At 37.9% G+C, this 14,851-nt stretch overlaps 1 protein-coding gene across 1 annotated transcript; it reads left to right on the top strand.

Moving 5' to 3' along the window:
• The first annotated feature begins 6,069 nt into the window (after positions 1-6,069).
• LOC144968852 (uncharacterized) lies at positions 6,070-8,161 on the top strand. Its single transcript, XM_078907604.1, has one exon. It carries the CDS (start codon positions 6,247-6,249, stop codon positions 7,282-7,284), a length of 1,038 nt encoding a protein of 345 aa, XP_078763730.1. The 5' UTR covers positions 6,070-6,246; the 3' UTR covers positions 7,285-8,161.
• The last annotated feature ends 6,690 nt before the right edge of the window (positions 8,162-14,851 follow it).

Consider the following 14,851-nt stretch of genomic DNA (forward strand, 5'->3'; position numbering starts at 1 on the left):
CAGACTAAGTTTGATTAAGTTTTAGTCATTTATTGCTGAGGCCGGACTTTAAGCTTAGTCTGAGACCAGTTACTAGGATACGTAATATCGTCGATAAGCTATTTTTAGATAGAGAGAGCTTCGATTCGGAAGAAAAATACTTCGGTTACGAATGACAGAGGCAAAAGGTGTCCTGCTGGTATTGTCACTACTTTTTAAAAAATGTAAGAGTAAGATATGCGCAGACCGTCGAAAGTACAAATTTTTGTGAGTAAAAACTAGGGAAAAAAACCCGGAATCTAATCGGTTAGCAGGTTGCAAATGAACGGAGACTCGAAGTGGAAGGGTTCGCTTCAAAGAACACCAAAAAAAAAAAAACAACAAAAAAACAAACAAAAAACAAAACAAAAAAAAAAAAACAAACGACTAGAAAGTATAGTGGAGACAAAAGTTATTCTGTTGGCATGACACTGACTGAAATAATGTGATTCGTCAGAACACATTTTCCGTTGTTTTTTGTTGTTGTTTTTTTTTAAGTTCAATTCGTTTGATTTTCACTGACACTTTCATTGGCCTAAATATATAATTGACAGTCGACCATGAGCATCATTGTTGTCTGATCAGTCGACAGTCAATATCACGTGATTTCATTAATCACGGCAAAAGTAAGTTCAAATATGAAACGGAACGGAGGTGTTGCTAATTTCTTCTTTGGAAATCTTTTGCGTTGAAAATATCAAGGCTGGTGTCTTACTTGCCATTGTGTAGTAGAGAGCTTGATGTTACAAGCACAAAATAACTGAATTAGGCACTGTCCTAACAACGCCCACTTCTCGGCAAGAGCCTCGCTAGTCAGAGACTAGAAAACGTTCATGAGATCCCACTTTTAGTCACTTGTTCCGCCTCGGCTTAAGGCTAGCAAATCATTTACTAGACTAGTAAATAACTAAATCTAGTCTGCTTACATAAAATTGGGCCCTGGTGGTGGTAGTCGATGTTGTGGTGATAGTAGTTAGTAGTGCTAGTGGTGGTGGTAGCAGTGATGATGCTGTTAATTTTGTTGTTTTTGTGATGGTCGTGATTGAAATGATGATTCCTGATTGAAATGATGATGATGATGATGATGATGATGATGATGATGATGATGATGATGATGATGATGATGATGATGATGATGATGATGATGATGGTGCTGGTGGTGGTGGTGGTGGTGGTAGTTACAAAGCTGATGCATTGGTGATGTTGATAGTGATAATAAGAATAATGTGGTGGGGACGATAACGACCATAATTTCCTTGTAGTGGTGGTGTCAATGATCAAGAAGCTGAAGTGATAACATTGAAGGCAATGGTGACGCTATAGTGTACGGACTCTGTCCTTCAGAGAACACGTGAGGAAGACCAAGGCAAAAGTGTCCACGCGTAATGCCCTCCTTGGAAAGCTGGCAAACATGAACTGGGGAACTGACCCTAAAACTCTAAGGACCACAGCATTGGCCCTCAGCTACTCAACTGCGGAGTACTGCTCAGCTGTATGGGCCCGATCATGCCATGCCTCCAAGCTAGACCCCGAGCTCAACAACGCCTGCCGGATCATAACGGGCCCGCTGAGAGCAACACCATTACCACTGGTCTACCCTGCAGCAGGAATAGCACCACCACACATCCGGAGGGAAACTCATGCCCAAATACAAAAATACAAACAGGAAATGGACCAGAGACACCCCCTTCATGACCACAATTGCCCCAAAAAGCAGGCTCAAATCAAGGAAAAGCTTCCTCACAGTAGAGAGCCTTCACCCAGACCACTCAGCATTCTTCCGCCTGGACAAATGGGTAGAATGGGACAAGACAGCAAACGATGCCCCCCAGCCCCCAACAGAAAAGCTCCCAGAAGGCACAGACCTCAAGAGAAAAGAATGGGTGGCGTTGAACAGAGCTAGAGCAAAGGTGGGAAACACCGCCACCAACCTCTTTAAATGGAAAATCTCACCGGGCACTGAATGCCCATGCGGTCACCCCAGACAGACCATGGACAACATCCTGTCTGAATGCTCGCTGGGACCTCACTGCACCAATGCTGACCTGAGGGAATGCAACCAGACTGCCCGGGACTGGCTGACTCACTGGCGCGACAAGATATGATGAGTGTACGCCTGTGATATTGGTATTTAAAACGATTGTTTTCTGGAGTGGTGGTGGCTGACATGATAGTTATGCTTTTGCTAGTGGTGGCAATAGTTGATATGACCATGGTAATGGTAGGTATAATGCTGTGGTAGTGATGTTGATGGGGGTGCTGATACGTATGATATTGTGCAAATGATGGTGGTATCGATTCTGATGGTAATGAGGCTGTTGTAAAAGTGCTTGTGGTAGTGATTATTGTCTGTGATGGTGATGGTTTTTAAATTGATGTGGATCGACGTGCACTTATTTTCAGGTCTGATAACCCATTTCCTTATTGGCTCATTGTTGTAATGGAAATCTAAAAAAAAAGACGCAAAATACTGTCCATTATACAACAATGTTAAACTAGGCCGAAAAGTGGGTTCGGATGTCAGACCTGCGTATTTGTACACGTCGATGTGGATGATTTATTGTTAACCTACAACGCAGCACAAATCCCTTTCGAAATGGTATTCTGCCATCCCACTATAACACAATAAGTCGAATGCTTGGCAGGTCTGTATCACTGCGCACATAGACACAAGTTAGTATTAGTAATATCTATTGAGTTACCACCTTGAGTGGTGATAAGCCAAATTACACATCTGGAATACAACATTTGCATACAAAGTTGTTTGAATACAGAATTATTGAGAAAAATCGTGTATTTTTTCTTGTAACCATTGTTTAAAATATATAAAGCTTATTATGTATATATTTCCGTGTTTTTATTTTTCAAATTTGAACTAAAGTTAGAAATATATTTTTGGCCAGTAATCTTAGCTTTATCAGACATCAGAGACGTTTCTAATATTGATGTTGTTATCTATAGACCCCTACCCAGATCAAAAATAATAATCCCAACACCCCTGATAACATTACCCCTTGTTCTGAGTTTAAGAACATAGGCAAATTATTGCTCTTAGGCCGAACTGGGCTTTTATGTTCTGTATCATCCTATTTCATCCAGTTTCAACCCGTAGACATTTTAAAGCCCAGCCTGTTGACATTCTTCTCGTCAGGGCAAAAGTGGATACCAAATACTTAATAGTATTAGCTAACGAATGAAGTACTGAAAATATTGAGGACTTGGTATTAGTGTCCTTTATTAATCTTTAATATATTTGACATCGTATATGGAGATTAGATTAAATGCAACGTTGTGCTTTCGGCTTTGGAATTAATTTGCGTGTTGTAAAGCCGCCAATATCCATACCTTCTATACGATTACCTCGTTCACTGCCACTAACTCATTGAATTCTCCGTGGATTAAATCTAAAATTCTGTTATACAGCTCGTCTACTCAAGACGGTACAACGTATAACAAAATTTTCTGAAGTTAAAGAACATGTATCGACATTGTTCAAATAAATGAAAAATGTTGGCTAAATTCAAGCCAATATTGATGGCCCTCACTGAATTATCAAGATTTTTTAAAAACTGCTTCTTAAGAGATACGTTGATGTTATTGGGCTGCTTATATTACTATGACTAATATAATATTTTTGACAATTTTAATACTAGTCATTTAAAACAAATAGTTATTGAGTGTTAAACCACTATCATAGATAGAAAAAATGTAATAAAGGCAACCCCCCCCCCCCCACCCTCCACACACACACAGACACATACACAACCAAAAATTTTATTTTTTTTAAAGAAGAAGAAGAATACAAAAATTAAAAATCACCCCCCCCTACCCCCCACCACCAAAAAAAAGAAAGAAAAGAAAAAAAAAGAAAAGAATACCTGACGAATCTTCCTCTGTGCCCAACCAACCCAAACTTTCGAGCAGGCATTTGAATAGGATACTTGCCAAAAGGAGAACACGAAAATAGTTCCTAATGGGAAACGATCACCATTCTGGAAAAAAAATCCCAGAAGAAAAAACCCCCCGCCCCTCCCCCAAAAAACAGAAAACAAAAAAACAATCCCCCCCCCCCCACACACACACACACACACGAAACTAACGCATACACGCACACACACACACACAGACACACACACACAGACACACACACACACATACACTCAACTGATTATTTGACTCGCTAACAAAAAAATTTAAGACGATACGGATATATCATGTAATTACGTAGAATCGAATCTAGCTCAGTACAAACAGAAACGGAATAGTGCCCAGTTGTAGTGTGAAGTACGAATAGTGCAAGCAACACTATTTGTCCTTACGGACGGCAATGGCGGTTGATGCTATTCGACCTTAAGGACGAATAGGGCTACCCTTTTTTTTCTTAAAGTTCAGATGCAATTATTCAGATTTTTCCTCGTTCAGCAAAGAAATCCGACACACAAAAAAACCTGAAAAATATTTATAATTTCTTTAGTTTCTAAGATATTAGACGTAAATCTTTCGGGGCATCAAAGGCAGGAGTTGGGATTCGCATATAAAACAACGCATGATTGATTCGACGCGTCTGACCAAATTCCTGGAATTTAGACATGCCCAGACTCTGTCGCTCGCTTAAAGTGTGCTGATTACATGCATGAAACGCCGTGAGAAAATCCTTTTATTTGATTTGTAACATGATAGAGATAAGTGTGTAAACATGGCGGTAGTAGGATCCGAAACAGCTTGAAGTTTAGCTCCAAATTCTAGCTATTTAAATCAGAATTTTGCGGCCGACATGTCTTACAAAATCAAAAAATAAATACATTTGGTTTTATTTTCAAGCTTTATTACAATCATGAATCGATTCTTAAATGGTTTAAGGGGCGGGTTCGGTCTAATTGTTAGAAAAATTCTTTTAAAAAAATGATTTTGAGATGTTGGTTGAAAACAACATTTTATTATCTTAGAAATAATGTTATTGAAGTCCATCTTCTTAAAATAGTCTATAAAGGTACGAAAAACACAATCGAAAAGGGTACAGGTAGTAAGAAAAGTGTGAAAAACGGAAAGCTATTTTGCTATTTTCTCAATATGTCATTTTTCTAAGGGTATGGGATACCGTGTCCAACGTTTCTCAGAATCTATTCAATGAACTTGTCTGAAAATGTCCACAGTTATCATAGAGATAATGTATTATGTCACCATAGATATTGTTTTGATAAGGTATGTATATTTTATACATCATAATCCAAATTCTAAATTTTTGACATCTATTTTGTCATAACATTTTGATTCTCAACTTTGTAATGTTGTAAATAAAAATTCCATAAGCTAAAGCTGTAAAATCTCTCTATGGTGACACAAAATGCTACAATGTTGATAAGAGGGAGGAAATGGAGGTCATTCCTTCATTAGTTTTTGTGGAACGTTTGCCACAAGATTGTTATATTTCTTTATGCCAGACCCCTAAATTAGGTCGCAAACGGGTATCACCACAGATCTTTTATAGTTGTCAACAAAATTGTTGCTTTGTAACCTATAATGACGATACAGACCAAAACCACCCCTTAAGAAGCATTAATCGCAACAACAACAAAAATTGTTAAAAATGCACATCTCGATTCGAAGCTTGCCGCAAATTCCCGGGTTTTCTCAGTCAGTCTCACATAATATAGATCTAGTAGCTTGCAAAGCGCAATTATTATTGATTTCCATAAACATTGGAAAATTACTTTAAAATGGTTGCAAAAATCAATATCGTTGTTATCCCGGTAAAGTAGTAATAATTTAAGTCTTGCGATAGCAAAAATTATATGTTCAATTATTCTGTTTTAAAGTTTCGCACTCCAGTTAAAATCAAGTAAAATGTCTAACAAAAGAAGAGGTTAAGATTTTCTTAAATTTCTGAATCTGACTTCCAATAATTCTATAATCACATTTTGATTGCCAAGCAAAGTACTGAAACATATATTGATTGATGCGAATTGCCCTTGTAAAAATGATAACTACAGGACATATTTATGTTTTAACTCAAATCAATGTGGCGTCATTGTGTTATTTTAATATATACACACACCCGACGTAATGGAAACATTCATCACAAACACTATTCAGTATTAAAATGCATTCTATAAACCTTGCTCCTAAATATGATCTTAAATATTTTTCAACAATATCAATTGAAGATGTAATTTAAAGAATAAAAGCTAAGAACATTCAATCTAGACCAACCTAAATCTCAAAATCACAATGACGCGAGATTCTTTTGATTTAAATCACGTCAAAGATGTCACAAACTATACAAACGGAGCTGGGAACACCAACACAATTGTGGATGCGCAAACTTATTTTTATTTCAGACTTATAAATTATGCAATTTTTGGGCAGATTTTAGCATTATTTGGTATCGTAACGAATGTTCTGAATATAGTGATTTTCATTAAGATGGGTTTCAAAGACCCAGTCAATATAAGTCTTCTTGGCTTATCTATCTCTGACTTCTTCAGTTGTTTGACTATGATATGGAGTTATCTAACTCGCACTCCCGGTTTCATGGAGATGGAATTGTCCTTTGAACCTGTCGGAACTGGCTACCTCACAGCAACATGGCCGCATTTCATTTTCATAAAAATAACTTCCGGTATAACGGCGTTTATCACACTTGAGCGATGCCTGTGTGTAACATTCCCTCTAAAAATCAAGGAAATTATAACAACGAAAAGGGTGCTCATTGTAACAATAGGGATCTACTTAATTGTATTTGCTTCAGCGAGTCCGATATATTACGTGAATCGTCTTGCCTTTTTACCAAATAAAACTGTAATAGGTCTTGTCTTTACAGAAAACCGAGACGAAATAGAGCCAATCATTTTATCATTGTTTGGCACTGTTTTGCCTTCGTTTACATTTCTAGCTACAATTTTATTCACCATTATTCTGGTTCAAACTTTGAAAAAGAATCTGGCTTGGCGAAATAAAGTAACTACAACTAAAGAAAGCGACCCTTCTACTTCTAGAGATGTGAAAGTTGCAAAGATGATTGTTCTCATTTCCATTCTTTTTATATCCTGTTTTTCACCTGTTATGTTTTTGACATTTTTTATGTTAGCTGTTCCTGAGTTCAGGAAAGGTGGAATATACGAAAATGTTACGCTGGTCGTTTTTTCATTTATCTACTTGCTGGAAATGATAAATGCATCATTGAATATTTTTATCTATTATAATAGGAGTTCGAATTACAAGGCTGCCTTTGACAAGACTTTCAAGGGTGGCAAAGCCCGATGTTGAACATAATTTTCATACTGTCATTGGCAATAATAATAATAATAATAATAATAATAATAATAATAATAATAATAATAATAATAATTTAAAAATGGCATTTATATAGCGCTTTACCCCGTTGTCACAGGCTCTTAGCGCTTTGCAGTGATATAAAACAAAACATATTACAGTAAGACAAGTTTGATAGAAAAGTGATACGAATTCAATTTAACAAAAACAGAACATGTTAATAGTATTGCAACATTATGACGTAAAAAGATAAAACTTTAAGCGAGATTTTAAAGTTGTCAACGAATCCAAGCATCTCACATTTGATGGGAGAGAGTTCCAAAAATGGGGGGCCGAAAATTGAAAAGATTGTTCACCTATTTTACGCAATGGCTTAGGTTTGACAAGGATTGATTGGTCATTGCTTGACCTCGAGTTTCTATTGGAGACATACATGTTTAGAAGGTCTTTAACATAGGAGGGACTGTTGGTGCTCAAGAATTCGTAGAGAACATTACAAGTCTTAAAGGCAAGTCTTTTTTCCACAGGAAGCCAATGTAACTCACGGAGAAACAGAGTTGCTGACGGGTATTTTTGGCTATTGCGCACAATGAATCAGGCTGCGTTATTTTGAGCAACCTGAAGTTTACTCATTTTGTCTTTAGCTAAATTCGCCCAAAGGGAGTTGCAATTAAAAGTTCTGCTATATGCTTTGGTATTTAATGACGAATTTTGCTTTTTTTTTTTCATTTCTATGTACATAGATTGTATGGTGTTATTCACGTGGCTTGTCATGGAAAGATCTTCATCAAAGTTTTTTTTTGCTTTATTTGAAAATTCTATTGTGCTATTTCCGAGAGTGATATGTGATTTATTTGCCTGTTTAAGGATACTCGGCCTTCCACACATTAAAATCTCGGTTTTACTATCATTTAAATTTACTTATTAAGGTACATCCAAGATTTAATCTTATTAAAACAGCTCCAAATTCGTTGTAATAATTGTAAATTACTTAAGGGTATTGAATCATAAATTTGCGTATCATCTCCATAGAAATGAAAGCTCAGATTGAATCTGGATATCACACTAGAAAGGGGCTGAATTTAATACAGTAAAAGGACAGGGCCAAGAACAGAGCCATATATTAATCGTATTGACAAATGAAAGTCATATTTATTATTAATATGATAAATTGTGTAGTTTGTTTTTTCACTCACGCGTGTACATCAAATATAATAAAATTGACCTAGGAATCAAAAAATTGTATCTCGTGGGACTTTTTTTAAAAGGGGGGAGGGGGGGGGGGTATATGTGACCCAATGTGCCAATTAATTAATACCGTATTACTTCCGAATTATCTAGATGAAGAAGATCGAGCTTAAAGACGAAACGACCAGTTTAGAAAATTAGATCTTTGGCGTGTAAGAATCAAGACTCAATCTTCTCATGAATTTATTTCAAATATTTCAATTAAGCTTAAAATTATGTTTCAGCATCCGAGTCATCCGGACATAACACTGAGATGGATCCCATTTTCAGCTACATCTTTTTCTCTAGTCGAAATTAGTCTGTATCTTGCATCTTCAACAAACTATCAACCCCCTCAATGCCGACTCATTAATCTCGTTGTATCTATGGTCTACAGTAAAGTTATTCAACCCCCTCAATGCCGACTCATTAATCTCGTTGTATCTATGGTCTACAGTAGAGTTATTCAACCCCCTCAATGCCGACTCATTAATCTCGTTGTATCAATGGTCTACAGTAAAGTTATTCAACCCCCTCAATGCCGACTCATTAATCTCGTTGTATCTATGATCTACAGTAGAGTTATTCAACCCCTCAATGCCGACTCATTAATCTCGTTGTATCTATGGTCTACAGTAGAGTTATTCAACCCCCTCAATGCCGACTCATTAATCTCGTTGTATCTATGGTCTACAGTAGAGTTTATTCAACCCCCCCCCCCCCCCCCCCCCCCCCCCCCCCCCCCCCCCCCCCCCCCCCCCCCCCCCCCCCTTTTTTTTTTTTTTTTTTTTTTTTTTTTTTTTTTTTTTTTTTTTTTTTTTTTTTTTTTTTTTTTTTTCAACCCCCTCAATGCCGACTCATTAATCTCGTTTGTATCAATGGTCTACAGTAGAGTTATTCAACCCCTCAATGCCGACTCATTAAATCTCGTTGTATCTAATGGTCTACAGTAGAGTCATTCAAACCCCTCAATGCCGACTCATTAATCTCGTTGTATCTATGGTCTACAGTAGAGTTATTCAACCCCCTCATGCCGACTCATTAATCTCGTTGTTATCTATGGTCTACGAGTAAGTTATCAAACCCCCTCAATGCCGACTCATTAATCTCGTTGTCTCTATGGTCTACAGTAGAGTTATTCAACCCCCTCAATGCCGACTCATTAATCTCGTTGTATCTATGGTCTACAGTAAAGTTATTCAACCCCTCAATGCCGACTCATTAATCTCGTTGTATCTATGGTCTACAGTAGAGTTATTCAACCCCTCAATGCCGACTCATTAATCTCGTTGTATCTTATGGTCTACAGTAGAGTTATTCAACCCCCTCAATGCAGACTCATTAATCTCGTTGTACTATGTCTAAGTAGAGTTATTCAACCCCCTCAATGCGACTCATTAATCTCGTTGTATCTATGGTCTACAGAAGTTATTCAACCCCCTCAATGCCGACTCATTATCTCGTTGTATCTATGGTCTACAGTAGAGTTATTCAACCCCCTCAATGCCGACTCATTAATCTCGTTGTATCTATGGTCTACAGTAAAGTTATTCAACCCCCTCAATGCCGACTCATTCATCTCGTTGTATCTATGGTCTACAGTAAGTTATTCAACCCCCTCAATGCCGACTCATTAATCTCGTTGTATCTATGGTCTACAGTAGAGTTATTCAACCCCCTCAATGCCGACTCATTAATCTCGTTGTATCTATGGTCTACAGTAGAGTTATTCAACCCCCTCAATGCCGACTCATTAATCTCGTTGTATCTATGGTCTACAGTAGAGTTATTCAACCCCCTCAATGCCGACTCATTAATCTCGTTGTATCTATGGTCTACAGTAGAGTTATTCAACCCCCTCAATGCCGACTCATTAATCTCGTTGTATCTCTATGGTCTACAGTAGTTATTCAACCCCCTCAATGCCGACTCATTAATCTCGTTGTATCTCTATGGTCTACAGTAGAGTTATTCAACCCCCTCAATGCCGACTCATTAATCTCGTTGTATCTATGGTCTACAGTAGAGTTATTCAACCCCCTCAATGCCGACTCATTAATCTCGTTGTATCTATGGTCTACAGTAGAGTTATTCAACCCCCTCAATGCCGACTCATTAATCTCGTTGTATCTATGGTCTACAGTAAGTTATTCAACCCCCTCAATGCCGACTCATTAATCTCGTTGTATCTCTATGGTCTACAGTAAAGTTTCAACCCCTCAATGCCGACTCATTAATCTCGTTGTATCTATGGTCTACAGTAAGTTATTCAACCCCCTCAATGCCGACTCATTATCTCGTTGTATCTCTATGGTCTACAGTAAGTTATTCAACCCCCTCAATGCCGACTCATTAATCTCGTTGTATCTATGGTCTACAGTAGAGTTATTCAACCCCCTCAATGCCGACTCATTAATCTCGTTGTATCTCTATGGTCTACAGTAGAGTATTCACAACCCCTCAATGCCGACTCATTAATCTCGTTGTATCTTATGGTCTACAGTAGAGTTATTCAACCCCCTCAATGCCGACTCATTAATCTCGTTTTATCTATGGTCTACGGTAAAGTTATTCAACCCCCTCAATGTCAATGCCGACTCATTAATCTCGTTGTATCTATGGTCTACAGTAAAGTTATTCAACCCCCTCAATGCCGACTCATTAATCTCGTTGTATCTATGGTCTACAGTAGAGTTATTCAACCCCCTCAATGCCGACTCATTAATCTCGTTGTATTCTATGGTCTACAGTAAGTTATTCAACCCCTCAATGCCGACTCATTAATCTCGTTGTATCTATGGTCTACAGTAGAGTTATTCAACCCCCTCAATGCCGACTCATTAATCTCGTTGTATCTATGGTCTACAGTAAGTTATTCAACCCCCTCAATGCCGACTCATTAATCTGTTGTATCTATGGTCTACAGTAAGTTATTCAACCCCCTCATGCCGACTCATAATCTCGTTGTATCTATGGTCTACAGTAAGTTATTCAACCCCCTCAATGCGACTCATTAATCTCGTTGTATCTCTATGGTCTACAGTAAGTTATTCAACCCCCTCAATGCCGACTCATTAATCTCGTTGTATCTCTATGGTCTACAGTAAAGTTATTCAACCCCTCAATGCCGACTCATTAATCTCGTTGTATCTATGGTCTACAGTAAGTTATTCAACCCCTCAATGCCGACTCATTAATCTCGTTGTATCTATGGTCTACAGTAAGTTATTCAACCCCCTCAATGCCGACTCATTAATCTCGTTGTATCTATGGTCTACAGTAAAGTTATTCAACCCCTCAATGCCGACTCATTATCTCGTTGTATCTATGGTCTACAGTAAGTTATTCAACCCCCTCAATGCCGACTCATTAATCTCGTTGTACTCTATGGTCTACAGTAAAGTTATTCAACCCCCTCAATGCCGACTCATTAATCTCGTTGTATCTATGGTCTACAGTAAGTTATTCACCCCCTCAATGCCGACTCATTAATCTCGTTGTATCTATGGTCTACAGTAAGTTATTCAACCCCTCAATGCCGACTCATTAATCTCGTTGTATTCTATGGTCTACAGTAAGTTATTCAACCCCTCAATGCCGACTCATTAATCTCGTTGTATCTTATGGTCTACAGTAAGTTATTCAACCCCCTCAATGCGACTCATTAATCTCGTTGTATCTATGGTCTACAGTAAGTTATTCAACCCCCTCAATGCCGACTCATTAATCTCGTTGTATCTCTATGGTCTACAGTAAGTTATTCAACCCCCTCAATGCCGACTCATTATCTCGTTGTATCTATGGTCTACAGTAAAGTTATTCAACCCCTCATGCCGACTCATTAATCTCGTTGTATTTCTATGGTCTACAGTAAGTTATTCAACCCCCTCAATGCCGACTCATTAATCTCGTTGTATCTCATGGTCTACAGTAAAGTTATTCAACCCCCTCAATGCCGACTCATTAATCTCGTTGTATCTATGGTCTACAGTAAAGTTATTCAACCCCCTCATGCCGACTCATTAATCTCGTTGTATCTATGTCTACAGTAAGTTATTCAACCCCCTCAATGCCGACTCATTAATCTCGTTGTATCTATGGTCTACAGTAAGTTATTCAACCCCTCAATGCCGACTCATTAATCTCGTTGTATCTCTATGGTCTACAGTAAAGTTATTCAACCCCCTCAATGCCGACTCATTAATCTCGTTGTATCTCTATGGTCTACAGTAAAGTTATTCAACCCCCTCAATGCCGACTCATTAATCTCGTTGTATCTCTATGGTCTACAGTAAAGTTATTCAACCCCCTCAATGCCGACTCATTAATCTCGTTGTATCTCTATGGTCTACAGTAAAGTTATTCAACCCCCTCAATGCCGACTCATTAATCTCGTTGTATCTATGGTCTACAGTAGAGTTATTCAACCCCCTCAATGCCGACTCATTAATCTCGTTGTATCTCTATGGTCTACCGTAAAGTTATTCAACCCCCTCAATGCCGACTCATTAATCTCGTTGTATCTATGGTCTACAGTAGAGTTATTCAACCCCCTCAATGCCGACTCATTAATCTCGTTGTATCTATGGTCTACAGTAGAGTTATTGAAATGTTATGAATAGTAACTGCTTGTCAACCGTTTTTGATACCGTACAGCTTTCAACTTTTACCTCAAAGCTTGTAATCCCATTCGTCATAAACGTGTATGGCAAAAAACAATAACAAAGACTGAGTTACGAAATCTTCATTCTATCTATATTACATGTGGTTTCCTTACCTCTCATAAGCATCGGGTTTCAGCACGCTATGGTTCTAGCACGCCTTTAGGCTTCTCTCGTGAGCGTGCCAGAATCCAGAGAGTACTATATCATATCTTATCAAGACAAAGCTTTTGCTGGTCAGGTTCTCAAAAATACACCTGAGTATAGTGAGAGAATGTGAGTAAAGAACCTTTTTTTTACAAGGACTCAACTTTTTACCAACAACAAAATCATACCACTTCACCACAATTCTGTGCACCTGATTAATTTTTTGTTCTCGTTCACGTGTCGTTCTTCGTGTTACGTTGCTGTTGGCCAGGGATTCTTTGTAAGGCGCTTTGAGCATGTTTAGTGGATATTGCTCTATATCAACAACAACAAAAAAAAAAAGCACAAGCTCACTTTCTCCTTCCGAGCTCAATAAAAAATGTTTAATCTTGAGAATGAATTTCAAAATGCTGCACAATATCTATTTTCACTTCCAAAGCCAGTTCTGTTAAGTTAACGGATGTGTTTGATGGAATTAATTAAATACAACGTATGAAAAGCGAATAATCAGCCACAAAATTGTTACAGATCACAAATTTAAATGTGACCCATCGCGTCACTCTGGTATTATGTTAAAATGAACAAGATGGGGAAAATTGATATTATTTGTGCTCCATCATCTCAAAGCGGTATTTTGTCGTGATGAACTGGTGCTGGAGATTGAATTGATAAACATCGATATGAAAGAGTCCTTCGGACCTTAAGGCTCATAGAGACGGAGTTTATCCCGGATTCTATAGCGTGAAAGCGAAACGGATAATAACAATTATTTGCTACCCTTTGGATAGAAAACTAGACCTAGCTATCCATTCATTGCTGGGTGGAGAGGGGGATCAGAAAAAAAATCTCGACTGCACCCGAGATCGATTTTGATTCTCTACCATGCGAAACGAGTGCTCTTCCAACTGAGCAAACACGACCCCAACAGATATGAAACTTGGGGATAATTTCTATTCTTTATGGTGGAGAATAAATACAATTTCTCACAACGAAAAACCTCAAAGTGGTATCTCTTATCATTTTAGTTCTAAATTCACTTTTCTGAATCTGATCCATCCCGACATAAAAACCTTTATGAGACGATGGGTCACAATATTCAAAATGAGAAGATTTAGAAGATGTAAGTTTTAATATGGCCAAGAAACAACAGTCGCTCTCCTTGATGCGGCATTTATGTGTAAAAGCTAGAGGCGCCAATAATGAGCCTATAAAATGGAGAGAAAAATAAAGTAAGTAAATGTGATTCGTCGAAAGGGGACAACACAATATAAACAACCTTTCGGCCCGTAATCGTCGTCAGGAGGCAAACAGTAAGGCAAAAATATGTGGTTACAAAAAATCACATTTTGTCAAATGTGGCCCCAATTAATGATTTTTATAAACATATATTTCTGTTTTATTGTTTGTCTCCTGAAGGCCAAGGGCCAAAATGTTGTTTGTTTTGTGTTGTCCCCTTTTATATGAATCACATTTACTCACTCTTCAATCTTCAATGGCTTGTATTTGCAAAAGGCTCCCGGGCCCAT

Source organism: Berghia stephanieae, chromosome 3, assembly GCF_034508935.2.
Source record: "Berghia stephanieae isolate SIO BIC M18660-M18661 chromosome 3, UCSD_Bste_1.3, whole genome shotgun sequence".
In the NCBI taxonomy this organism is placed as follows: domain Eukaryota; kingdom Metazoa; phylum Mollusca; class Gastropoda; order Nudibranchia; family Aeolidiidae; genus Berghia; species Berghia stephanieae.